This window comes from Crassostrea angulata, chromosome 8, assembly GCF_025612915.1.
Source record: "Crassostrea angulata isolate pt1a10 chromosome 8, ASM2561291v2, whole genome shotgun sequence".
In the NCBI taxonomy this organism is placed as follows: Eukaryota; Metazoa; Mollusca; class Bivalvia; order Ostreida; family Ostreidae; genus Magallana; species Magallana angulata.
In genome coordinates this window covers 60,196,100-60,222,816 of record NC_069118.1, presented here as the reverse complement: position 1 = coordinate 60,222,816, position 26,717 = coordinate 60,196,100, and the positions used below count along the sequence as shown (strand labels likewise).

General features: G+C 32.9%; 3 protein-coding genes across 6 annotated transcripts; 2 read left to right on the top strand and 1 right to left on the bottom strand.

Annotated features, from left to right (window-relative positions):
- Window positions 1-671: 671 nt before the first annotated feature.
- Window positions 672-14,026, top strand: LOC128157948 (tripartite motif-containing protein 3-like). Of its 3 annotated transcripts, XM_052820627.1 has the most exons (4): window positions 672-862; window positions 8,520-10,201; window positions 11,146-12,078; window positions 12,772-14,026. In XM_052820627.1, the coding sequence occupies exons 2-4, from the start codon at window positions 10,177-10,179 to the stop codon at window positions 12,822-12,824; spliced, it is 1,011 nt and encodes a 336-aa protein (XP_052676587.1). In that variant the 5' UTR covers window positions 672-862; window positions 8,520-10,176; the 3' UTR covers window positions 12,825-14,026. The 3 variants fall into 3 exon arrangements, 2 of the variants coding, with proteins under 2 accessions (XP_052676587.1, XP_052676586.1); XR_008239885.1 differs by lacking the exon at window positions 12,772-14,026 and having other exon boundaries at window positions 11,725-11,860; XM_052820626.1 differs by lacking the exons at window positions 672-862; window positions 8,520-10,201 and having other exon boundaries at window positions 11,115-12,078.
- Window positions 14,027-16,005: 1,979 nt separating this feature from the next.
- On the bottom strand, window positions 16,006-21,355 carry LOC128161378 (NAD(P)H-hydrate epimerase-like). The gene is made up of 6 exons (XM_052824658.1): window positions 21,272-21,355; window positions 20,409-20,645; window positions 18,769-18,877; window positions 18,189-18,299; window positions 17,549-17,810; window positions 16,006-17,181 (listed from the first exon to the last, which is right to left on the bottom strand). The coding sequence occupies exons 2-6, from the start codon at window positions 20,528-20,530 to the stop codon at window positions 16,967-16,969; spliced, it is 819 nt and encodes a 272-aa protein (XP_052680618.1). The 5' UTR covers window positions 20,531-20,645; window positions 21,272-21,355; the 3' UTR covers window positions 16,006-16,966.
- An 833-nt stretch (window positions 21,356-22,188) lies between these two features.
- On the top strand, window positions 22,189-26,441 carry LOC128159714 (neuronal acetylcholine receptor subunit beta-2-like). Of its 2 annotated transcripts, none has more exons than XM_052822899.1 (2): window positions 22,189-22,372; window positions 25,004-26,441. In XM_052822899.1, exon 2 carries the CDS (start codon window positions 25,102-25,104, stop codon window positions 26,305-26,307), a length of 1,206 nt encoding a protein of 401 aa, XP_052678859.1. In that variant the 5' UTR covers window positions 22,189-22,372; window positions 25,004-25,101; the 3' UTR covers window positions 26,308-26,441. The 2 variants fall into 2 exon arrangements, with proteins under 2 accessions (XP_052678859.1, XP_052678858.1); XM_052822898.1 differs by lacking the exon at window positions 22,189-22,372 and adding an exon at window positions 23,525-23,848.
- Window positions 26,442-26,717: the final 276 nt, after the last annotated feature.

The following is a 26,717-nucleotide window of genomic DNA, read 5'->3' as shown; positions in this document are numbered from 1 at the left end:
AATATTATATCATGTTTACATGATATAATATTCTGGACTTTTCTTAAGTGGTCAATTATTCTTTCTAGAATATTCTTGAGTGTTCAGGCAATTCATGTAACTTCTTGTACATATAATTTCTAGAATTTGCTAGATTTATATTTTAGTATAAATAACCTGTGAACAGTGCTCATAAGAGACTGTGATTGGACTTTTGTTCGAAGACATTAAACTGCGTTATCTTCTTACTGGGACACTGTGATTTGACCCATGCGGCAGATTGTAACGGAACTCTTTAGTTAGGATTATTTGTGTATTTTTGTATCTACATATATATTTATATATATATTACTGTAAATAAATTAAGTTTAAAGTTTACTCTTTGTGATTGATCTCTGCTGAAATCTAGGGTTATTCTGACCCATAACAAAGTGCACAGTAAAGTTTGGTCCTTTTGTTTACACATACTGATGATATAAAGAATAACAAATGCTGAAAAGCGCATTGGAATAACTGTACAATGTTCGTTTTATAATGCAGGAATATAATGAAACAAATTAAAGCGGCCGAATAATGTGAACGTTTATCATATATCGCAACCAATTTCTTTGAGATAACATGCGACCCACTTTTTAATACGTGTACGAGATAAGAACATGTCGTCTTTTCTAATCTTTCCACAGGGACACACTTGTTGAAACACTCTACTGGTAAAAACAAAACAGCGTCTCCTAGTGATACACGTAAATACCATCGTTGAAACAAATTTACGAGAAGCTAGACGTATAAAACCGCTTAACCACTGTGTCCATGAAAAGGACATAGTCTTAAGAGTCCAAAGACTTCTTTGTTATATTTGTAGAATTCGTAATTGCCTGTAAAGGTAAGTATATTTCATGAATATATTTTAGAGGGCTCTATAATTTGTTACTTTATGTTGTAAATTGAAGAATTCATTTTATTCTTTTTTCACAAATGTGTTATCAAAAATCTGAAAAAAAGAATAGTAATCTTTTTTGCAGCTTTAAACTAGAGTTTTTGTAAATGATATTTACATCTAATACTGAAAGATGCAGAGTTATACAGTGGAGCCTCAGTTATCCGGACGCTTTCGTTCCCAAGTTGAATCGTCCGGATAGGTGAAGCGTCCGGATATCTGAAATGTGTCTATTGTTGTCATGAATGATAATGTAGTTTTATGCAATGGCTCCCAGTGTTGATACTAGTTTTTTTTTGCCTTTCATACCATATAGCAACACATGCTAGCGTGAACGTTTTTAAGAGATAAAGAACTCTGCTTTATTTTATTATTTTGTCATGAACTATTAACCTGACAATAATGATAACCGAATCTAGCTGAATTCTTTCTGTCCAAGTGTGATATGTGTGTGATACACTGTTGTTCGCAATTTTCCAATTTTTGAAAGTGATTTGGGAAGTCAGTGTATTTATACAAGCTACTCATGAGGGTCTAGCACGTAAAAAAGGTGCGAAACTTAATTGACAGGGGTAATCTTTTGTACTGAGTAGGGTATCATCAAATTTTACTGTCCGGTTAAATGAAGCAAGATTAGTAGTGAATTAGTGTTTTGTGGTAAAAACAGACCGTCCGGATCCGGAACGCGAAATTCCGGATAAATGAGACAAAATAACGTATAAAAAATCTGTTCCCAAATAAAATCGTCCGTAAACTGAAGCGTCCGGTTATCTGGCGTCCGGATATCTGAGGCCCAACTGTATTCAAATTCGACATTTTTTCCATGTTTATTGTTGTAAAAGATAGAAACCAATAACTTAAAAATTACTGAAGACTACTGCTCATTTACTGTAAAATTAAATTACATTTACGAAACACCATAGACTGTAATGTTGGTCCTTTAGGTGATTTGTTACTCTCGATTATATAAGAACATATTCTAATGATCAGAATAAAACCAGTAACGCAAAAACGACTAGAATACGTTAAAAACGATTCATAATTTGATCAATTATATATATATTCGAGTAATCCGTCGCACTTACCCTTCACATGATGTGAATTTTCATTGTTTGTGTCTTTTGCCTAAAAGTTATTCCTATATTGTGTACGTTAATCTTGAATTGAGAATACTCTAGTTATTTAACAATAAGGATTTATTTATTGTAATTTTGACGAAAGGACAAAAACAGTTAATACAAAATAATTTTGTTATCAAACAATAACATCTGGATATACTGTAAACCAATTTTTATTCGCGACGATTTTTATTTCGCGTTTTCCTGGAGATAAAATGGATGGCTAATTGGCGACGACTAATTTTCGCGACCAAGCCTTATCTAGACCCATGTTGTGATAAGAATCAAACGACAAGGGCAGGTTCGCGGCGAGAAATATTTGCGACAACAAGGCCCTCGCAAATCCTCAAAAATTACTCGCATGCAAATAAAAGTTGGTTTACAGTAATCGACTAATGCATTTTCTATAGGCGGTAATGTTAATATAGGTTCATAGCTCCTATCCTAATTTTTGATCAGCAACGAGGAACATATTGAATGAAAGCTCATCAAATTGTCTCTCTCCTGTTAAAATGTCGCGGTGTAAAGTCAGATTTGTTTTCCTGCAAAATGTGCCTTTATTGAAAAACTCTGAAAATGAAAGTAAATGTAGGGAATTTCAAAGCTCTGGAAAGGGTGTACATCAAACAATTTCCATTCTTTCCTTAGAATGGTAATTCAGTTTTAACATTTGCGTTCAAAATTGCAAATCCTCTTTTCTGACATGTGTCAAGCATTCATATTTAAAATGTCTCAGTAGCTTATTACCATATATATGCAATATTATGTGAACTAATCAAAATGTGTGCACTAAAAATAATTTCGGTTAACGCTCGAGGTTTAAATTTAAAAGAAAAAAGAGAAAAACTTTATAGCTGGATATCAGACACAAATATAGACATGTTTTTTACAAGAAACACACTACATTGAAAAAAACCGAATTCCAGTACAATTGTAATTGGTCAGGAAAATCAATTCATGCATTTTCAGATTCCAATTTTAGCAGAGGAGTTTCAATTTTATTTAAAAAAAACACACATGTAGAAATTATAGATATTCATAAATCAGTAGATGGTAGAAAACTACTTGTCAATGTCAAGATTAATGAACAAAACATTACTTTGGTTAATGTTTATGCTCCAAACAAAGAATCGAGTAGAATAGATTTTTTTAAAAGATTGAAGACCTATATTAACATTCATAAATTATATGAGTCTCATGTTATCCTTTGTGGAGACTTTAACTGCAACATGAATAACATGAATGATAAAAGTACTAAAATTCTCAAAGAATGTTTACAAATTTTAGACATTACCGATTTATGGTTTGACAAACACAAAGATTTAAATGGATTTACATGGTGCGATGCATCTGATACACCAAGAAGTAGAATAGATTTTGTTTTTGTAAATAATGACCTGCTAAATCAATTTAGAAACATCTTAATTAGAAAAATCCCTGGTACCCATAGCAACGGTACAAGGATGTCAGATCACAGAGCGCTTAAATTTGAACTCAATATTTATAATAACCAACGAGGAAAAGGATACTGGAAAATGAATGTTTCAATTTTAAATGAAGATGATTTTAAAAAGAATATTATTCAAATAATAAGAGATACAGAAAAATTACAAAAATCATGTGTTGAAAAATGGGAAACGCTTAAAGAAAGGGTCAAAGATTTTTCAATAAATTATTCAAAAAACCGTCAGAAAACACTGAAACAAAGTATTTTAAATATTGAAAAAGAAATATCAGAAATCGAACTTCTACCTCATCATCTAATAAATATGAATAGAAAACGAGAATTGGAAACTCAATTAAGTTACCTTATTGATAAAAAAGCAAACGGTGCACAAATTCGATCTCGTGCTAAATGGATCCAAGAGGGTGAAAAAAAAAACACCAATTTCTTTTTAGGACTAGAAAAAAAACATCAATCAAACAATGTGATAAATGAAATCGAAACAGAAAAAAAAGAAATTCGCTCTTCCACCAGTGATATTTTAGGAGAAATGTGCCGATTTTATGAAAAGTTATACAATTCTAACTCAATACCCGATAACGAAATAAATTCATATCTAGGTGATTGTGAAATAAAACACTTAACAGAAAACGATAAAAAAAATTTGTGATAGTTTTCCAACACTTGAAGAATGTAAAGATGCAGTGATGAATCTAAAATCAAATAAATCCCCGGGCCTAGACGGAATACCAAATGAATTTTATCAAAGTTTTTGGAAAGATTTATCTACCATATTCTATGGTATGATGAAAGAAACATACATAAATGACGTAATGAGCTACACACAAAAACTCTCAGTTATTTCACTTATACATAAAAAGGGAAGTAAACGTTTGTTAAAGAATTACAGGCCAATCAGCTTAACAAATACGGACTATAAGATAATCGCTTTTATCTTCGCTCGACGCTTAAAAAATATCATAGACAAATACATCAGCAATGAACAAACAGCGTATATTCAAGGTAGATTTATAGGTATAAATGCAAGATTGATTTTAGACATTTTTGAATATTGCGAAAATAACAATCAGAAAGGGATACTCTTATTTCTAGATTTTGAAAAAGCCTTTGATTCGGTTGAATGGAATTTTCTGTTTAAAACCCTAGAAAAATTCAATTTTGGGAAATGCTTCATAAACTGGATAAAAATATTGTATGAAAACCCACTCTTTCGATTAAAAAATAATGGTTGGATATCAAAAACATGCCAGATGAAAAAAGGAATCAGGCAAGGGTGTCCAATATCCGCGATTCTATATCTTTTTGTAGCGGAAATCCTATCGGCAAAAATTAAGAATAATGTAAATATTCAGGGGTTTAAACACAGAAATTCAGATAAAGAAATTAAAAATATACAACATGCAGATGACATGACGCTAACACTTAAAAATATTGAATCTTTGGCACATGCAATTGATACAATAGAGGTCTTCGGTAAACATGCTGGGTCAAAAATTAATTTAAACAAAACGGAATGTATACTTTTGGGTACTTTAAATGATCAATACGAAACCATAAGCGGAATTAATGTCTCAAAGCACGTAGTAAAATGCCTAGGCATATACCTAGGCCACGACAAAACAGAATGTTATACACAAAATTGGATGAAAGTCTATCATGACATAGAAAAACTATTTGAATCTTGGAAGAAAAGAAAATTAACACTTTTTGGTAAATGCTCTATAATAAATACTCTAGCAGTCCCGAAATTAATATATTTATCCACAATACTAGAATTACCGGAAGAAAACTATATAAAAAATATAAATAGATTAATTTTTAAATGTCTATGGAACAACCATGATAGAATAAAGAGAAATACTGTGATAGGGGATATAAAAGACGGAGGAATAGGTTTAATAGATATTGAATCAAAATTAAAAGCTTTAAAAGCTGCATGGGTACCAAGATTATTAGAAACTAAACATGCTATAAACGACTTTGTAAACAGCTTTTTCAAAGAATTAAACATAGACATTCGCTTTATCTCAATCACATCAGAAATATCAATTAAGAAATTCGATATTGTTCAAAAAATGCCCAAATTCTACAAAGAAATTTTTTCGTGTTTTAATATTTGCAAAACGAGACCTGAATTTAAAACTACAGAATCATTTTTGAAGCAACCTATTTGGTCTAATAGCTCTTTTACTTACAAAGGCAAAACTGTTTGTTTTAAAAATTGGATAAAAAGTGGAATTTTATTTACAAAACACCTTTTCAATACAAATGGAAAACTAAAATCCTTAGATGATTTTGCAACTGTTATACATAACAAAAGTAATTGGCTTTGTGAATATACCATACTACAAAAAGTATTTAGGAAATATGAAAAAAACTTTGATTTTTCAAAGAAAAATTACATTCATCTAGAGATTGATAAATTGATTCCAGAAAAACAGAACACCAATTTTTTTTATTCCATACTAAAAAATAAGAAATTTCAAATCTCATGTTCACAGCAAAAATTAAGTAACGAGTTCCAAATTAGCTCGAAGTCAGATTGGGAACGTATCTATTTCAATAAAATAAAATCAATGGAAGATAAAAAAAAATAGCAGAATTTAATTATAAACTTCTTAATAACATTTTATGTAATAACTTGTATTTAAGCAAATGGAATAGTCAAGTAAATAAAAAATGTAAAGTGTGTCAAAATGACACAGAGAATATAAGACATCTAATTTTTGATTGTAAAAATGTTCAGAAAATATGGAATGCAATCAGTGATTTTGTAACTTTTCAAGTTCAGTGGAAACATGTGATTATAGGTTTTTACTCATCACAAAACAACACAATCAAAATGTACAACCTACTTTTGTCTTTTATATCATTTAAAATATATAAACATAAAATGTACTGTCGACTTGAGAACACTGAAGAAACAGAACAATCTTTGTTTTATGCAGTAAAAGATTCTGTTTAGATCTATTCAAATGTTTTAAAATATATGCGTAAGACCTGTGATGGAATCTTCTTTAAAAAATTATATTTAAAGCTATAATTGTACAAAACTCACTACATGGTAGATCAGCCACCATGTAGGTAATTCAGTCCGGGGGTAGCTTTATAGAGACTCTGGAGATGTGTTGGGATGCTACCTCTGGTTGAAAGAGAGTGGCTCATGTATTAATACATTATATTTTGCTACTTTGTTATACCTTACTATACTGCATATTTATATTTTGAACTATATAACATAATTATATATCAGAATATTTATATAACTACGCATACGTATGCTTAAAAAGGCATTATATGCATAGATTTATAGACACGTATATTCTTATTTCTCAGTTTTATCTACTTTTGACATTTATGACCCAGATACCAATATAAGAATGTAAACTTTATCAATTTATGATTACATTTAAAAAATGTTTTGTATATAACAAACTTCCGATCCAGGGGGCCCCTGGCACCCCAGGTGAGAAATAGTTATAGTTTTGCCTCAAAATCTCTTTTGTATGTTATGTTATCAACTTATGTCATTTATGTCTCATATATCAATATAAGAATGTAAACTTTTTCAATCTCTGATTATATTTAAAAATGTTTTGTATATAACAAACTTCCGATCCAGGGGGCCCCTGGCACCCCAGGGTGAGGAATAGTTAGAGGGACTCTGTGGAGGTTTTGCCTCAAAATCTCTTTTGTATGTTATGAAATAAATATATACATTAAAAAAAAAATGTCTCAGTAGCTGTAAAAACACACTACAAGTATAGAAACTATTTTGCTTAAAGACAGTACTTTGTTGTCCTCCCGATTCTTAAAATAGTTGGAGGGATATACCCATCTGTAATGTTTGCAAACCTTGCGTATTTTGGTTTTTAACCTTAATATCTTTCAAAAACTGTAAAAATTGAATTTTTTTTATAATCAATTTTTTTTTTTTTTGCATTATATTACTAGATTTAAAATTATGCTTTCTTAAAATGTTTACTTCATGTTGATTCATTGTATGACACATACAAAGACAGTTACAGTCATTTTCGATCTATATGCCGCCATACTGTATATAAAGCTGTCCTTTGTGGCACTATTTCCATGACAATTCATTTTGCGTTTATCTGATATTCTGATATAATATTTACATAGAAAGAAAACAACTAACTTTCTCTCAAAAACATGGAACGTTATTTTTCTAATCATTAAAATTGCAAAAACATACCTCGTTTTTACTAACACTATAATTATTTTTTTGCTTATTGCACTTGATTTTTATATCTTGGTCATTCAGTAATCAATTGTGATTATTATATGACCAAGAGATAATCAAAGTACTGAAGTACTGAAAGCCGGGCTCTTTTGGTGTGTCTTTATGCATATTGTGTGGTAAAGACTGAAAATCCCCCCCCTCTCTCTCTCTCTCTCTCTCTCTCTCTCTCATCCTATTAATGTCGGCAAAGTATCTGAGAGCGACCAAATTTTGTAAGCGGCTATATAAACAAAAAATATGTCTGTCTAGTAGGTTAAAAAGTTCAACAGTTGCTGCCTTGAATTTTGCAACAAGCATTATATATTCAATCCCCGTTTCTTCATCGCGCAACAAAGTAGTTCATGGAAATTCATGAGCATTGTATGTGTCCAAAATGTAATGTTTTAAAAACACGTTATTAATAAGAAAACTAAAAAAGATAGACAATTCATTCGAAATTTAACAAAAAAGAAACAAAATGCCAACACTTTTGACAAAACGTGGCTCTTTGTGTAGCTATTTGGTATAGCGGAAGCTTTACCTTGACGCTGTTTGGTTTTTTGTTTATTTGTGCTATTTATAGTAACATTGGCGATTTGCCTGCCTATAGCCAGAACTCTGCTTTCAACAAAGCCCGGCTAAAAATTATCAAAAGATTAATACTTAAACGATAAATATTCTTTTGAGCTATTTATAACAGTTACTCTTTGACTCATATATTATATAGTCATTGTGTACATTCGTGAAAATGAATAAGTTTAAGCATTTGTTTTACTACAGCTAGAAAAATGAGTGAAAGTTTATAAAGAAGAACACTCTGACATCTAAATCTTGAGACTCATTGCTTCTCCGTCTGGTCTTAACACCATGGAAACAACAAAAAACACCAAAGTACACCAGTGTTCGAAGTGCTCGGGGGACACGGAGTACTTTTGTGGATCGTGTCCATGTCAGCTATGTACCCCTTGTAAGGAGAAACATTTAATTAAGCTCAAAACAATAAACCATAATGTTGTGCCATACTGTGAAAAAATCAAAGACATCCCGACACAAGAGAAATGCGAGATGCATCCTAGCAAGGTTTATATAAAATACTGTGAAGTTTGTCAGGTTCCTTTGTGTGATTCTTGTTTGCAGTATTCCAATTACGGATTCCACTATTCTCTCTGTAGAAAAAAAAGACATAATATTCTTAGTCTAAAAAAAGCATATAGAACAAAGCATCAACAATACAGAGAAACCATTAGCACCATCAGACACGATGCTCTTTTTTACAGACCTATTCTCCTAGAAGGAATCAAAACTGATTATGAAACTTGTCACACAAAATTTTCTATTTATTAATCAAATATGTTAGGAAAATCTCAGACAATAAAAAGCAATATTGACAATGTGCTTCGTCCTGTTGATTTCATTCACAAGTATTTAAAAAGTAACATGTCCATCATACATAAATACATGCTCATATATGAACAGTCGCCGAGTGCGGTGAAATTTCTCTTGTCAATAAAAAAGAAAATCAAAACAAAAGATGTGATGGATTTATTGAGTGATATCCAAATCAAAAATGGAGGATACCGAAGTATGAGAAAAGAAAAAATGCTGAAACGTTTGCCAGATCCTAAAGAATATCACTCGGTCAGAGTGACAGATCTTGCTATTTGTCGTCACATTTCTTGCCTTCCATCAGACCGGGTCTGGGTCAGCGATGAAAAGCACAATCTCACCCTGACGAACACAACAGGTGCCCCTCTACATCATGTGAAAGATTTATGTAGGCACGTGTACATAGGATCACACACAGTTAGAAGAGAGAGTGAATTGATTTATATAGATAGGAAATATAGGATAAAAACCCTTTCAAGTGATATGGAAACAACATCCACATTTATACATACACCAGAATCAGCATTTAAACCACGGTGTGTGTACTGGTCCCCGTCAACTGATGATCTACTGGTCGGAATGTATGAGAAGAAACGACAAGAAGGCAAGGTAGCTCGATACAACAATACTAAGAAGCTGATACAAACAATACAACACTGCACAAATGGACAAACATTGTATATTAAACCTTGCTATATAACGGAGAACAACAATGGGGATGTCGTGGTGTCTGAAGATGACTTTAGCAATGGGTCTGGTGTTGTAGTGGTGGTTGATTGCGGAGGAAGACATCGTTTCTCCTACAAAGGGCATCCACCAGGATCGGGAATAGAACCACGTGCGATTTGTACTGACGCACTGTCACACATCCTGGTGTGTGATAGAAAAACCAAATCAGTACAAATGTTAGATAAGGACGGCCAATTCCTGTTACATGCACTTGATAGGAGAATTTGAAATTTCACAGCCATGCAGCTTGGGTTAAGAAGTCAACACTCATCGTCTCTGGGTCGGGTCAAGGAAAAAAAGAGCATTGAACGTGTACGGATATATGGAACGACGATACACAAAATTTGGTAAGTTTAGTTAATTAAAATTGTTATTTATAAGATGCAAGCACTGATTAAAAATCAGCAAAACTGAAACTCTACGGAAACCATCCTGACACTTGAGCTAAGGATTCATGTATAGTTTTTGAAGTAGAGATACAATTTCAATCATAATTAGTGAGCATGATTTATCATGAATATCGGTAATTTCACAATTTTGCGGATAGTTCTACATCAATTCATAAACGATGGTCCTAACAATGACATCTGGTGTCATTATATTAATAGTGACTGTTTGCGAGGGTAACAGTTACTGTAACAATTCGTTGTGTTACCCGTTGCCAAGTGTGTTGCAAACGCTGAGAGTAATAGAATGGATTGTCAACTGCCTCTAAGCCATCAGATTTCAGTATTTAACATGAACATAACAAACTCAAATGCACTTAATTTCAATTGTTCGCCTCGTTATCCATTTTGTACTGCTTTATATATTCAAAAAACTGAATTAGTGTTGTTGATTTTTATTTAGTGCCTATCTATCTATCTATCTATCTATCTATCTATCTATCTATCTATCTATCTATCTATCTATCTATCTATCTAAATTAAAATTGTTTAGTGAGTTCCTAATGGGAATTATTTGTAAACAATACGTATTCCAACGGTATTTAGAAGTTAAAACAATGCAGAAATATCAAATAGCTGTTGAAATTCATTTGAATTTGTGAACGCAGGGCAAAATGATAAAAGAACGTAACCTAAACTTTAAATTATATTATTTAAGATTCAGCAAAGTTTACATAGGGCGTTTGCAATGCTGAAAACAATTGCACTTTGCATAGTAATATAACAAAACTTTTGTGTTCATAACTAATCAATATTTAAAAGAAATGAAAATAAAAACTGTTATATTTTGTTAAGGAATATTATAAAGAATTTAATGATCATGGCAATTTGTAATGTACTTGTAGTTCAAAGTCAAACCACTGATGATATGATAGAGTTTAAGAATGAGCTCCGATCAACAGAACCAAAAACACAAGAGCCAAAAAATAAATGTCTGCTTAAAATGAGTTTCCCACCTGAGGTACTTCATTCTCTCAAAGTGTCAGGTGTCGATGCATGTGATCACATTTCCTTTGTGACATCAGGCCACATCTTGGTCAGTGATATAAAAAATCTCGTTTTGACAAACACAAATGGTGACAAATTATATCGTCTGAAGAATTTACATGCACGTACGGATGTTTTTAGTATTGTTTATGGAATACACACAGTGAACAGTAAAGGTGAAATATTTTATATTAATAGAGATTATGATATAAAAAAGATATCAGACTATAAGGAGACGACAACATTTAAACGGTCTAAAAACTCATATTGGAACCACTGTGTTTATTGTTCCCCGTCCACTGGGGACCTACTAGTCGGGGTATCTAACAGCGGCACAGGCATGGTAGATCGGTATAGTCAGACCGCACATCTGACACAAACAATAAAATATGACAAAAGAGGAGGCACACTGTATGTGAAACCTCATTTCATAACAGAGAACAACAATGGGGATGTCGTGGTGTCTGACCGTCGTGCTGTAGTGGTAACAGATCGCGGAGGAAGACATCGTTTTTCCTTCAGAAGACATCCACCCGGACTTAAAATAAATCCACGTGGAATCTGTACTGACTCACTGTCACAAATCCTGGTGTGTGATGTGAAATCTGTTAAAGTACTGGTTATAGATAAGGACGGCCACTTCTTACGATTTCTTTCGTTAGAATCCTTAGATATATGTAGACCACGCAGCCTTAGTTATGATAAAAACAATGACTGTCTCTGGGTCGGATCAGAGAACAACAACAAAGTTTGTGTCTGCAGATATATAACTCCACAGAAAGCCCTAACAGGTCAGTTTAACATATTATCATCATTTATAAGATTATGAAAATGTACAACTTAATCATGTGTACTCTTGTTTGCCAATATTAAACAAGACATGGTTACAAATAAAACAGCATCTGTCATTTATTGGTACTAAGATACCAAATATCAAGAATGAAAAAACAAGAATATTTTTTTAAATTTCAATAAATTTCGCTGTAAATAAATTGAGTTTAAAAAACATACCAAGTCACATGTAATTGTTGATAAACAATCACACCAAAGCTCCTATATTAAATAAATCACGTTTTTCTATATGCACAAGAGTTCTGTATACAAATTTTTGAAAAAAAATATTATAATTATGAAATATTTTGATTCCAATATTTTTCTAGACAATAATTTTTGTGCTTAAAAATCATTGTTTAACTTTTTCGGTAGATTTGATTGGTAATTTGTAGATCATCCAGTCTCCTGGGACACCCCTTAGTATTACATTTATTACAGCAATATGTCATTCAATTGACATTCCAGTTAGATATTGTAGTTCCTTCATCAGAATGAAAGGATAGTTTTAGAAATTATTTGGATAAGAACTAAAACAAATGCTGTTTATCTCAGATGATATGTTACATTTGCAGTTATATTACCATCAATATCATGCACTGCAAAACGTTACATTCATTGTATAATTAACTAGTTATACATATTTATTGTAGATTCCCAGAATGGTCCTGATGGATTCGCCTTAACAACCTCATTACCAATCTGAGATTGATGATAGTTTCAAAAAGTTGTGATGATTGTGATTTAAAATGTTAATTTCGTATGATAGACTGATGTCTCTCTTTGGGGTCGAATTTAACATGCATAGGATATTGCAGTGAAAAAATATTTCTCGTAAAAAAATAATGATTGTAATTGTTAAAAAACAAGGAAAATTACGTGGAAGAGGTTTCTTATTTGTTTCCTTTATTGCGTTTTAAACACATGCATGAAATAAAGTGCAATGATGTTATCGTAAATCGCAAAAAGTTGATGAACAAATTGTAAATTTCTTTTAATTTCGTCGCACCTTTAAGAACATAATAATGAATTTTAGATTGCATTTCAATTTATAAGGTTTTCTGCTGACATAATGTCCTAATCAATTCTACATTTTGTTTAATGTTTGGAAATTGTAAAACATAACTGTTGAAATAATATTTGATATTGTTATATTCTGTAATACATGTATATTCTCACTATATAACTCTATATAGACGAATTGACATTAATTGTAACATTAGCTCGTCCGAAAAATATTGACCGGTCAATATTTTTTTTGATATAGACTGGCTAAGAATCTATCTATACTACTATATTAAAATAATAGACTCGAATTTTTTAGCTTTAATACCGAGAAATCGGAAGAGTACTGTCTTTTGTTTGATATATTTTAAACATCATTGGTACTTGTAGATTACCAATTTGTTTTTATTTTTTCTCAATCAAGCTTCGCTAATTAATAATCAACGAAAATTCCTTTGAATAATCCGGAAATCCTCTGGATTTTTTTGGATTTTACAATCTTGCGCATGCGCATTACATTCACGCTGAACCACGGGAGGCCTTTAGTTTATGTTTCCACAAAATCAAATTTGCATGGATAAACTCAGAAACGATATTACAAATACTTGTAAATTTTCATTGAAAATTTGTCATATATTCTGTTCATCAAAGGAAATATGGGAGATAACTCTTACTCAGTGCATTTTTAAATGTGAAAAATCCCGAGAGTTCCGAATGTCAACAATGGTGTGTATATTCGAGGCGAGTAAAAACGTTGGTGAACAGTTCTTCATAATTAAAGTTCTTCATTCTTCATGGTTTTTTATTAATATGAATTAAATTTTTAGATGAAAGGTACATGTATTTACAGCTCCAAAATGGTTTGTTATGAACAATTTAACTGTTATTTTCAACGCAGCTTCATTAATTTTCTCCAATATCGTTTCGGAGCGATTCTGCAATTTTTTGCTACATTACGGGTACATGAGATGCATTTTAACTGTGATGAAGGCCTGTCCCGAGGCACAGTTAGATTATTCTAACTAAGCAGAATGTAGTGAAATTGATAGCATTATTGTAGGCTTAAATTAAGCTTGGCTATGTAAATGTCAACGATACGGTTTGTGGATGTATCTATTCCGATATCATATGCAATGTCAACACGTGCACGCACAGGTCAAAGTCTAGGAATATCTAGAGAATATTCCCTCTTTTTCAATTAATCGCTTCTGATTTGTTGATTCGTAACGATGACGTTATTAACTCTTCGCGACTCAAAAACAAGGTGAGGTCATAATAGACAGCCAGTCAAGGCAAGTAAACAATGGACGCGCAATGCGACGGTTTGCTATCATAACGGATATAAGGATTTGCAAATTATGGTGAAGTAAAATCAGATAGAACATCTGTATGTTAATTCTTACGGGCGGCGGAATATCACCAGTGACCGTTTGATGCTGAGGATATTTGGAAATGAACTTTGCATAAAATTGAATTCGTGAATTCTTTATTGAGCTGAAACAATTATGGCGATCTGTTTTCAATTACTTTCCTTTGGTTTGTTTCTTCATATAACAAAACAAATGTTGACTGTGTTTTCGGGCAACGTCGATTATATTAGCCTCCTCGGGACGAAAATATTGCGCTCCGCTTAGCGTCGGGCAATATTTCGTCCCTCGGGGGCTAATATAATCAATGTTGCCCTCAACCCCAGTCAATAATTGTATATCGTTGAAATAACAAAAGGCTAACATTCTTCATCGGCTGTTGCGAGGGCAAAAAAGCCCATTTGATGCCAAGTGTTAATGTACTGCTAATCTGGCTCTCTCTCTGTGTCTCTCTCTCTTGAAATATAAATATAGAAAATGTATTCTATTTTTGGCTATCTGCAGTGTACAACGCAAGTGCAGTTGCAATACATCAACTGCATTGATAGCTGTTGGTGCGGTACGCATTTGATGTTGGCAAAGCGTCAGAGAGTGACTAAAAGTTTTAGTGGCAATCATAAACATGTCTGACTAGTAACACAAATTCTGTACATTTAATTCTAAAATAAGATTTTTCAGAAGCAATCACCATCTTCGATGCGCAGGCTTATTACTGCAGTAGTTCGTGGATTTTTTGTGCTTGGAACATGGTTCCAAAACGCAGAACTTGTCTTTAAATGTTAGGAATAAGAAAACATAAATTTCCTATCTTAATTTATTTTAAAAAATATTTTACACAAGTGGGATAGCTCTTAGTGACTATTTGTTTTAGCGAAAGCTTTTATTGTGAAGCTTGTGAAGTTTATTTACCTTTGAAGTTGTGAAGTGGCGATTTAGGACTTTTTTTATAGCAAAGCCCAGTTAAAACAATCTCTCAAATTGTGGTTTATTTAATGTACCTCTGTGACATGATTATGTGTAGTTATAATTAAAAAACGCCGTAATGAAAACGTTTTTAATTTTTACAATGTTATTTTGACATTTATAACATCATATGACAATCGACATAAATGTATCCTTGACAACCGTCATTCTGAAAAAAAAAACCCCAATAGACTTTCAGGCCTTGACGGTCACCTAGTACCATAGCTTTGAGATTGACATGTCAGAGAGTCCTATGTTTGTATTTTACAATGTAAGCTTCATTTTGAAGTATTATCCCTAATTTAACACTCCTATGACTGTAACCCCCGCTTTTATTATTTGATCTTTGTAAAATCATCAATTAATAAAACGGGGGGGGGGGGGGGGTCAAGATTCGGAGGAATCTCATATTATTGGTTTACGCTAATACCTGAAGCAGAATTTGCAGTATCTTACAATATATGCACTAAATTCACGAGCTTTTTAATTCTCACGAAAATACACCATATCATCAATCCCAATAACCATGATTATATTGAGTACAACTCTGTATTCTATCAGCATTTATAACACAAATTGTAGATTATCATTTTTATAATATACATTTACTGCAAGAAGCAATAAAGCAATGGAAATACAAATGTACTAACATGTAAGTGTCATATATCATGACATGTACTCTAATACAAAGCTAAAACATTCAAAAAGTGTAAACACATTTCCCTTAATTAACAATTCAAACTTTTAAAGGATCTCCATTTATTTCAAATATTACTGGGTCTTAAGAAATATTTATCTATTCCCTGAAGCTGTACATTTGGTGGGAGGTTAGGTTTTAAACATCTTTACCCCCATATGAAACCTGCATCCGTATTACTCAAATTATGAGCTATGTATGCAGACAAGAAGCGTGTGACTCTAAAAACAAACCTACCTTATACAAACAAAAGAATTGGAAAAGCAAAGTAAAGAACAATTGGATAATCTATCTGTACTCAGTATTTCTTTTAGCCAACAGAAAAATAGACAGAGAAAAAGTATGTCTTCAAAACAATGCTATTGTACACAGACTTCTACATGTAACAATACTGGTTAACAATGTACTTATCTTAAGTATTATTCCATATCATTGGTGGTTGTGAACTTTTGACCATTAACGATAACATTTGAAATTCAATTGATAAACAGTTAGATAGTTTGTTAACGACAAAATTATTTTGCTATAGATCAGAATTCTGATTACTTGTGCTTTGTCTAAAAGAAACATTCTACAATTAAGTGGATGTAATTTTAACAATTTTATCATCAGTCTCTATACTTCCTATAACAATAGTTCTTCATCAGGTAGTTCAGTTTTATTAAAAACTGATTCTAATTACAATGCAAAATTATAGGTAAATAACTTATTTCATGTAAAAATATTTCACATCAAAAATATTATTTTCTGAAAAAAACCCAATGTTTTTCAATAGAGTGTAGACATGTAAGATATTATTCCTCCAAACTGAAATTTTTAGGAATTTTCTGTATTTAGTTCCACCACACAATCAGTTCCGGGGTAGGGAGGAAGTTGAAGGTCATACTTATGTTCCAGGGCTCTCGGGACGAATCGTCCGCCCAGGTAGTGAAATCTGCCCTTGAAGAGTTTGGCGCACCGTTTGGGAGCTGTGAGGGAGATGAGAAGCTGTGGCTGTAGACCACTAGGATCTCCCTCTTCTACGTTCCAGCCTGAATTCAAAAACAGACATGGGATATTTTAGAGCATAAATGAAAAATAAGTTCAATATGTTGTATACATAGGAATTGTTATCAGTGCTTTGAATTAAAACAGAATTTGTGTACATCTGTTTCATTCTTATAAACATGAGTCTCCATGCTTGATAACAAACGAATGATCTGTTCATTATGTTGTTTTCATATCAAGAAACTGTCCAATTTTACAAAAAAGATTTGTGTCAAAGGGTAATATTTGACATTAACATGGGCAAATGTCCAAACAACACATTATGGTGTCAACTGGGGTGGGGGTTAATGTCTATTGGTGTGAACATTAATAGGTTATGTATATAACAATGTAGTTTTCCTGGATTGTTACCTGAGGGTACATCCACACTACAGATGGGAGTCTCCACCTTCTTCAGGGTGTCAATGACCCCAGCAAACAGAGGCCTGACGGGCGGCTGGAAGCTGAACCCAAACAGAGCATCCACCACCAGACTGTATGACCTTTGGATGACCTCTACATCGGTGGGGAACTCCGACAGGAACGGTAACTCCATACCCTGACACTGTTTGGTCAGGTTATCAAAGAGAGGCTTGTTAGGCTTCTTGGGGTAGAACAAGGTGGGGTTGTAACCCTGAAATTAATCACAGAAAATTGTCATGATATTCAATAAATGTGAAAATTAATAATTGATATAAATAACTCAATTTCGTTATTGTCCAGGGTACATGATTTTATACAATTACAGAATGTGGGGTTGTAACGTTCAGTAAAAAATTACAGAAATAGTTCATGAGTTCTTTATAATTTTAAACAATTAAAAAATAAAAGGAAAATCAATTTGTTTTGTTTTCTCATGGGGTATACCATCTAAATATTACAATCTTATCAAAAGCGGTATCAGTTAATGGAAGTTATATCAGCAAAACTTTGATATATATATTGTACAATATACTTTAGCTTTGTTAATCTTTAAAAGTTTAAATCCCAGTAAAAAAAGGGCCTTAATTACAAATAGCTTTAGATGTCTGGCACACACAAGTCCATCACCGCCATTGTTGCCCGGCCCACAGCAGACAAGAACAGCACCGTTACCTTGAGTCAATTTCTCCACCGGGTAACACTGTAAAGATTGAAGAAAGAGTGTAAAGGACCTCAGTAGTAAAGCACAAAAAGGCAAAACTATATCTAAAAAAGATAAAATAACTTGGCTTAAATTTGCTTTTATATTGTATGAGTAGCATATGAAATTAAAAAAAAATGTGGAACTTCTGCATTGTTTCAAACAAAATTATTAAAATAAAAGTAAAAGGAAGAAAATATTTTCAGCAGAGTAGAACTACATGTAGTTCCTCAGTGATATTCATTCTAACGGATACTATTAGGAACATTTTTTCTGCTGAAAAATCATCTGTTTGTTGAGTCGAGTGTATCGCCAATGTTAAAATAGATGTAAATATTAAAACTATTTATTTATGGAGATTAGAATTAAAAGTTTTGATCGATATTTTATTGATGTACATTACCAATATGATGACATTAAACTGTTTCTGTCTATATGTAAATGTGTATCTACCCCTTTATTTGCTGACCTTTGCTATGGCGACAGCACAGCTATATCCGGCGAGTTCCATCAGCTGGTCCACGCTGAAGGCGTACTCTGTGAACAACTCCTCGTCTATCTTCTGGGCCTCTACCTGACTGTACAGAGATAAATATACGGGCATTAATATAATATATGGGCATTGATATAATATACGGGCATTGATATAATATACGGGCATTGATATAATATACGGGCATTGATATAATATACGGGCATTGACATAATATACGGGCATTGATGTAATATACAGGCATTGATATAATATACGGGCATTAATATAATATACGGGCATTGATATAATGACAATACATATAGATTACCTGTAATTCAGTTCATTCCTAAATATCTACTTTTGCAAATATGCTTCCTTATATGAAACTACAGGATAGCGAAAACGTTTAATTCTGTGTGACATCACAATGATTATCTCATGCACTTATTGTTTGAAGGTTGCAATATTGTAAACGTAAAAACTATTATTGATTCTCAACAATTTGACATTCTTAAAATAAAACATAGGATCTTCTGAGAAGCCCGTCGGGCTTCACAGAATTGGATCACGTGACAAACCAAGTTTATATCCTGGTGAACTTATTAAATTGCTGTTCATTTCTTTAACACTTTATATTGTAAAACAAATTCACCACATGAAATTTCCTATTGTCAGACTTAAAAAAAAACATTTCTTTGCTGTTGGTGAGCATATAAGGTTAAATGTAAGAGCATTAGATATTTGTAGGAACAAAGTACAATACATGTTTCAGAACCAGACACCCTAATACTAACACTGGTCAACATACTAGACACTATCTTTTTACGAGTAACGAGTAGGTCTTCCATCCGATTTGTTTCAAATGATACAATGAATAATCAATTAATCCCCCTTTCAGGTAATGTATAAAAATCCCTTTATATTACGTAATAAATGTGCGTGGCGATGACTTTTCCAGATAGGTATTGTTACGATCAACAACTTTGCTTCTATAATGCATTACAAAATCTTTATCATTTTTAAGTTATTTGAAATAGACTTTACAAGTTTCTTGGCCCCTAATTAAAGGGGCCAGCTCCTTTTTCTTGATTTTGTTGTAAAGAAATATTAATAGTTTACCACTCTTTTGTTGGAAATGGAAGACCTTAATTACCAGGTATTATCACAAAGTCGCTTCAAATTTATAGTATCAAAAAGAGAAACAGATAATTTTAAACATTACATGTAATACAAACATTTTCTCTTCTACAATGCTTAACAAAATATGTCTCATTTTATAGATATATTGTCAAAGTTTTAGAATTATGGCCCCCAAGAATCCCTAATTACGTGATAAATGGTTGTGGCAATAATTTTTTCAAACATATATTAATACTTTCAACAACTTTGCTTCTATAATGCATTACAATTTTTTTTTTCCTTTTAAGTTGTTTTTAGTGGACTTTACGAGTTGCTTGGCCCCTAGATAAAGGTGCCAGCTCCTTTTTCTTGATTTTATTGGAAATAAATTTTAATAGTTTACCACTCTTTTGTTGGAAACGGAAGACCTTAATAACAGGTATTATCACAAAGTCGCTTCAAATTTATTGTATCAAAAAGAGAAAGAGATAGCCAACATTTAGAGAAAAACTTACCCCAGATATTTGAGTTTTCCTTGATCAACTGCCATGATTCTAGTTGAACAGGAGAACTGGCGATGAATCCTCTGAGTGACCTGAGAGAGTACTCGAGTGTACACAGTTTTAAAGACAATCATGTAGTTTGTCTGACCTTCAGTCTTGTTCAAACTTGACCTCTGACCTTTCTGAACTCATCCAACTACACAGGGGCCCTTGCCTTCCGTTCTTTGACCTTCTGAATGCTCATTAAAACTGCAAAAGATTTTTATTAGACCAAAATTAATAGTGAGCGCAGCTCGCTTGCTCGAAGTGCAGGCATGCATAGCGAGCACTAAGAACTAGTGTGTGGGCAAAAGAACGATCTATATCTACATATACACTCATCAAAAAAAGTATTAAGCAGCATTAAGTCAAGTCGTGTGTTTGCCCCAACAATACCTTCAGTTCTGTGGGTTTTTTTGTTTTAAACAAATAATAAAAAAACATTGCCATATACCATGATCGTATATACTTAGTATATACATGTACAGGATGTATATTCCTACAGAGATTTTCAACAAAATTGAACTTAGTTGAAGAATGAATAAACAGTATTTGCAAGGTATTTGCAAGGATGTGTAGGCTTGCATATTAAGAATCATACAACAGGTCATAAATCTCAGTTGTTAATAAATACAAACAATAATTGACAATAATGAATTCATGTCCTGTACATGTAGAAGAAAGCTGCAACAGAGTAAATTCGAGAAACCAGTACAGATTATGCGTACCATGTGCAAACATCATAGTTAAGTACATAGTGCATTTAAAAATAAACCCAAAATCTGGATCTATTTCGATATATTATGACATTTGCAATGTGTCCAAATAAAGGGTACCTTTCCAATTTTTCGTAACACTTTCAGAGTTCTCAGTTTATTTTGATTTTATTTCTCTCGGGTTCGAGATCCTAGGTTTTTTTTTTACGGTAGGTCTCTATTCAAATTGACTCTAGTATCATTCGACCCTGATTAGCAGGAACCCAAGCTTTTAAAAATTATATCTACTTTTACACCCAATATAAAAGTAATCATAATCAAGTTGATTTTTTACCTTTTTACTCTTAATCTCACTTTAATTTTAAATTCTTAAAAAAGTGGGTTGGGAAGGGGGGGGGGGGGCAGTTCGGGCAACTCCATGATAATTCAAATTGATGCAAGAAAAAGTAGGCTCCTTTGATGTTACGTGCCTGTGTTTTGTTATTGTTTTCTTTCATGGAATATTTGCATAATACTTCTTTTACACTTTCAAAAAATATTACAGAAAAAACTATAAGTATGTATTAAAGCTTTCCTAACGTTTGATTTGTATTTTAAAATATGTCGTCTGGTGATGAGCTACAAATCTAATAATTTTCATTGTTTGCAAAGCATTATGCCCGTGCTAACAATTGAGACCAGACAGTGCATTGAAAAAAAAAACCAATTTAGTTTAAACATAACGCAATCAGCTGATTTCACAATAGAAAACAAAACATATTGATTCCATTTCTATTTCCAGTTCACTGAGCATTTTTTGTTGTTATTTAATTAATTAAGATTTCTGGTATCTAAAATTTGAGACGTTTCGAACTGTAATCAATTTTTTTCAATGGTTGATTTCAAATTGATATTTTGGTACACGCATTTTCATACCCTTTATTGTGTGGAGTATTGAGTAAATTTTATTGTATTTAGATATCAGATTGCTAAAGTGGAATTATCAAATAATGATTACAAATATAATTGACCATTCATTGGAATATTAATTAGAATGAACTTTCAACTCATTTTTTTGCTTGCCTGGTGGTTATCGCCGGATCATGAACCAAGCAGAATAAACATGGTCTGTAGAAGAAGATTGCAGCAGGATATTGTTACGGAGCATAATCTATACTTTTGACAGTGTGTTCTTGGGTGGGTACAATGTGTTGAATACTAGAAGAAGGAACCTTTAATTGGGTAAGAAACTCGATTATTTATGGTTTGCAAAGGAAAAAGAAAATTGACAAAACAAGTAAAATAGGACAGTAAGTTTTCCTCTATATTTGTTAATATAATTCCTATGTATAAATTTTATAAAAAAAATACACATTTATACTTCATATACATGCATATAATGTACCATTACGAGTGTTCATTTTTTCCTCTATCCACGCTTAAAGTGTAAGTTCTTGTATTTATTTATTTTATGTATTTTGTTCATTACAAACCAAAGAGATAAAACAAACTATTTAACTGACAATATCTCATTATGTAGACTTTTTTCTCTCTCTCTCTCTCTCTCTCTCTCTCTCTCTCTCTCTCTCTCTCTCTCTCTCTCTCTCTCTCTCTCTCTCTCTCTCTCTCTCTCTCTCTCTCTCTCCATTCGCTTACCAGAACCGCAATAAGATATTACTTGAAGAAAAGTTATTTTGTAGATTTTGCATTGTATTTACTGCCACTAGGTAAGTTAACATGATACCCCCCCCCCCCCCCAAAAAAAAAAAAAACCCCACAAGAAACATACTTTTGATTTTTAATGTATATAACCATTGTAAAACACTCAATATGTATGACATTTTGTACAAATATTAATATTTTAAAATGTCGCCTTTTCTAGCAACCCTTTTATCAAAATAATATTGAAGAAAGTATTTTCTTGTTATTATAATGGCAACAATGAACGCTAATGTTTAAACGTCAGTCTGAAAAAAATATTTCTTTTAACCTGCTAGAGCAAACGAATAGAATAATTGATAATGTTAAGCCTTAAACATAGTTAAATATACAATTTCTTTTGAACACAACCCATTTCATTGTTCATCATGATGTATATCTAGAATTTAAAAAAAGTTCTCTGCTATTAAATATATATTTTTATTGCTATTAAAACGTATTTGGGAACTCATTTGTAATCTATACAATGTTAAAGAACAAATGTTTGCAGCGTTTATATGTATTTGTTAAAATGCAACATTGCACTTGATACATGTAGTAAATTAATAGAAAGGTCTTCCGAAATGTTTCTTTCTCAGTCTTGGTTCACTGAGCAGACATTGTCAGCTTTTGGAACTATTCCTCACGCTTCCATACATAAGCAATAAACTTTAATAAACTCTGTTTGTCATTCCTTTAAAAGAGCAATCTCTTATTTAAATACTAGGTATATCCGTTACTTTTAACTCCCTAGTGTAACACTTAGTTCAATCTTCAAGGTCAGCTTTAAAGATCGTGATTTAAATGTTAAAAAGTAAATTGTTCCCTGTCCTTTTTTTTTTATATTTTCACAATGACCCAGCAAGATTAGCGGTATGAAGCGATTAAATTTAAAACAGGTGACCCTAAGTAGAAAATACTGAGCAGAGACTGAAAAAAGGGTAATATCGGCAATTAATGGCTACATGTCCGCGAAGAACAACTGTGTCGATGTGCTATACAGTTCTGTTGTCAAAAAAGGTAAGATCATTTATTAAATAATATCTTATTTTTCATTTGCTTTTAACATTTATTTTTCTATCAGCTTATTTTGGAAATATATTCAAATACAACAGAAGAAGGGGTAAAGTCTCTTTTGATCCATAATATATAGTCTTGAATAAAAATTTCATTATAATATTTTTACCAAATATAGACGCAACAAAGGACTATATATGATAAGGGCCTAAAATGGCCCCCTAAAATGAACATCATCATTTTACTGTAATTCTTTGTTTTCTTAGTACAGATATGTATGTGATGTGTTGACATAATATTCATTTTGGTTCAAGTGCCCACAATTTAGAAATATGACTCTGTAAAGACAACCTTTTCCCGCCATTTTTGCATTTTTAGTGTAAAACAGCTTGTTTTCAAGCAGATTTTTCTTCCGAAAACATAGAGCGCATTCTTGAACAAATAAAATATTTTAATCAGAGATGTATCTAGCCAAGACTAATAAGTGACAAAAATTTTTTTCCTTGTTCAAGCATGCGCTCTATATTTCCCATTCGTAAATAGATAAGAAAAATATCAATTTTTGGCTGATTTTGATTGAATTATAGAAATGGCGACACTTCTGACGTCATATACTGCCTGTGAGTGCAAATAAATCAAATAAATAGATGAAATATATATTTTATATCAACTCTTCTAAAAAATTAGTTAACATTTTATTGTACCCGAAACACTTCAAAAATGGCGAATTATGGGGGCCAAATTTAACTCTTATCATATATAGTTCTTTGAGAATTTCGGTGATTTATTCCCCTGTTGACGAGACCCCCCCCTCCCCCCCCCCCCCAAAAAAAAAAACCCCCAAAAAACCCGCCGTATCGATGACATATTGTGTAAACCTACTTATAATGATTTTGAACCAAGAACTGTTACCAAAGTTAAACAAATAAGTGAACTAAACTCTATACTTTATTTATAAGTATCTGTTGTTGACATGGGTGTTTGGACGAGAGATTCAATGATGTGAGAGGACGGGGTACGATCATGTCCTTAGATACGACCACAGCAAACCACGAACAAGGGTTGGAAGTGTTGAGAGGCGATTGCATTGTCGACAGCGCTACTTGGACACCCTTGCATAAACGTGATTAAATATATTCGCCTTTTCTCTTTTTGCAGAATGAAATGGATATCAAAATCTAGGATGACAATCACAAAAACGAAATGAGAAGCTTAACTGAACACTTTTTTTGTTGAAAAAAAGCTAACGCCGGACCATGTTGAGCTTTGTCATTCTCCTGTTCTGTTTTTCAACACTTTCAACAGCACTTCCTGCAGACGTAGTGAAAAACCTGACAAAACAGCTATTTGAGACCAATGCCTACGACAACACACTAAGACCGGCTAACGATCAGATGTCACCCACCGATTTGAAGGTGTCATTCTACCTGAGCAGTCTCAACAAGCTGGACGAACTGGAGGAAAAACTTATCACCACGGCCTACCTGACGCTGGAATGGAAGGACGAGTTCCTCACGTGGGACCTAACGTCATTTCCGGTGCCCCGTATAACAATTCCACAAAGCAAAGTTTGGAAGCCAGACTTCGTTTTGAAGAACGGCTTTACCGAGTTTAAAGAGCTCGGTGGTTCTTTCTATAACGTCCTGCTATCATTTGACGGGACGATAATGTGGAAACCCTATCAAGTGTTTGAGTCCCAGTGCTCCATTGACGTCACATATTTCCCATTCGATATTCAGACGTGTGAGATTGATTTCACCTTGTGGACGTCCTTTGGATTTCAGGTTACTTTAAACTCGTCGAGTACCAATGTTGAGATGGGACGCTACAAAACTAATAGCGTCTGGGAAATCTCCTCCACCTCACAGATTATAGATAACACAGGAATAAGCAGCATCGTCACCTACACTCTCAATCTGAAAAGAAAACCCGATTTCTACGTGGGAAACCTCGTCATGCCGATCCTGTTTTTGGGGATTCTGAACCTCTTGGTCTTTGTTATACCTGCTGATGCCGGAGAGAAGATGTCGTACTGCATCACCGTGGCTCTAGGGTTCATTGTGTTCTTAACAATCATCAGCTCCGCGCTTCCCGCCAATTCGGACAATACTCCATACCTATCAACATACCTACAGATTCAGATATTTTTGGGAGGCATGGCGCTTGTCATCTCCGCAATACAATTGAGACTGCGCCATAAACCAGAAGATCAAGAAGTTTATAAGCCACTAAAAATACTCGTCAAACTGTCAATGGGCAGGTATTTTAAAGCTCGGGAGGAGGAGCCAAATACGGACAAAGTGATTCCTATAGAAGGGTTGACTGATCAAAGCATGGACGCGAACAAAGAACAGATATCTTGGAATGACGCCTCGTCCGCCATCGATTTTGTGATGTTCTGGATTTACGTATTTGTGTATTGCATAAGTTCCATTGCTATCATGGCTATTTTGACAAAATAATATAAAAGAAACTTTTATTTTAGTAAGAAAAACTAGAAAATGAGGAGAGGTACATAGTTTGATGTCTCTATTGTGTATATTCATCTTTTAAATATTACCATTATTCTTCAATATTAAAGAAACAAATAACTGAATACACGACTTTCCTCTCTAGTATTTGTTATAAACTTTAAAAACAAGAGAAAAGCCGTCAATGTGACAGTAAACCGGGTTTTCTTTTGTGTGAATAGTACCCATAATCCATTTTCAGCCCTGAATTTATGTCAGAATAATACCTATCCAGATACATGGCGTACTCCATATGACATATGTTTGCGAAAAAGTACAAAGTTCAACAGCTGTTTCTTTCCTATTAATTACCAGAAATCAAAATCCTGGCAATTTGCACACCTCTGAGATATGTACAATTG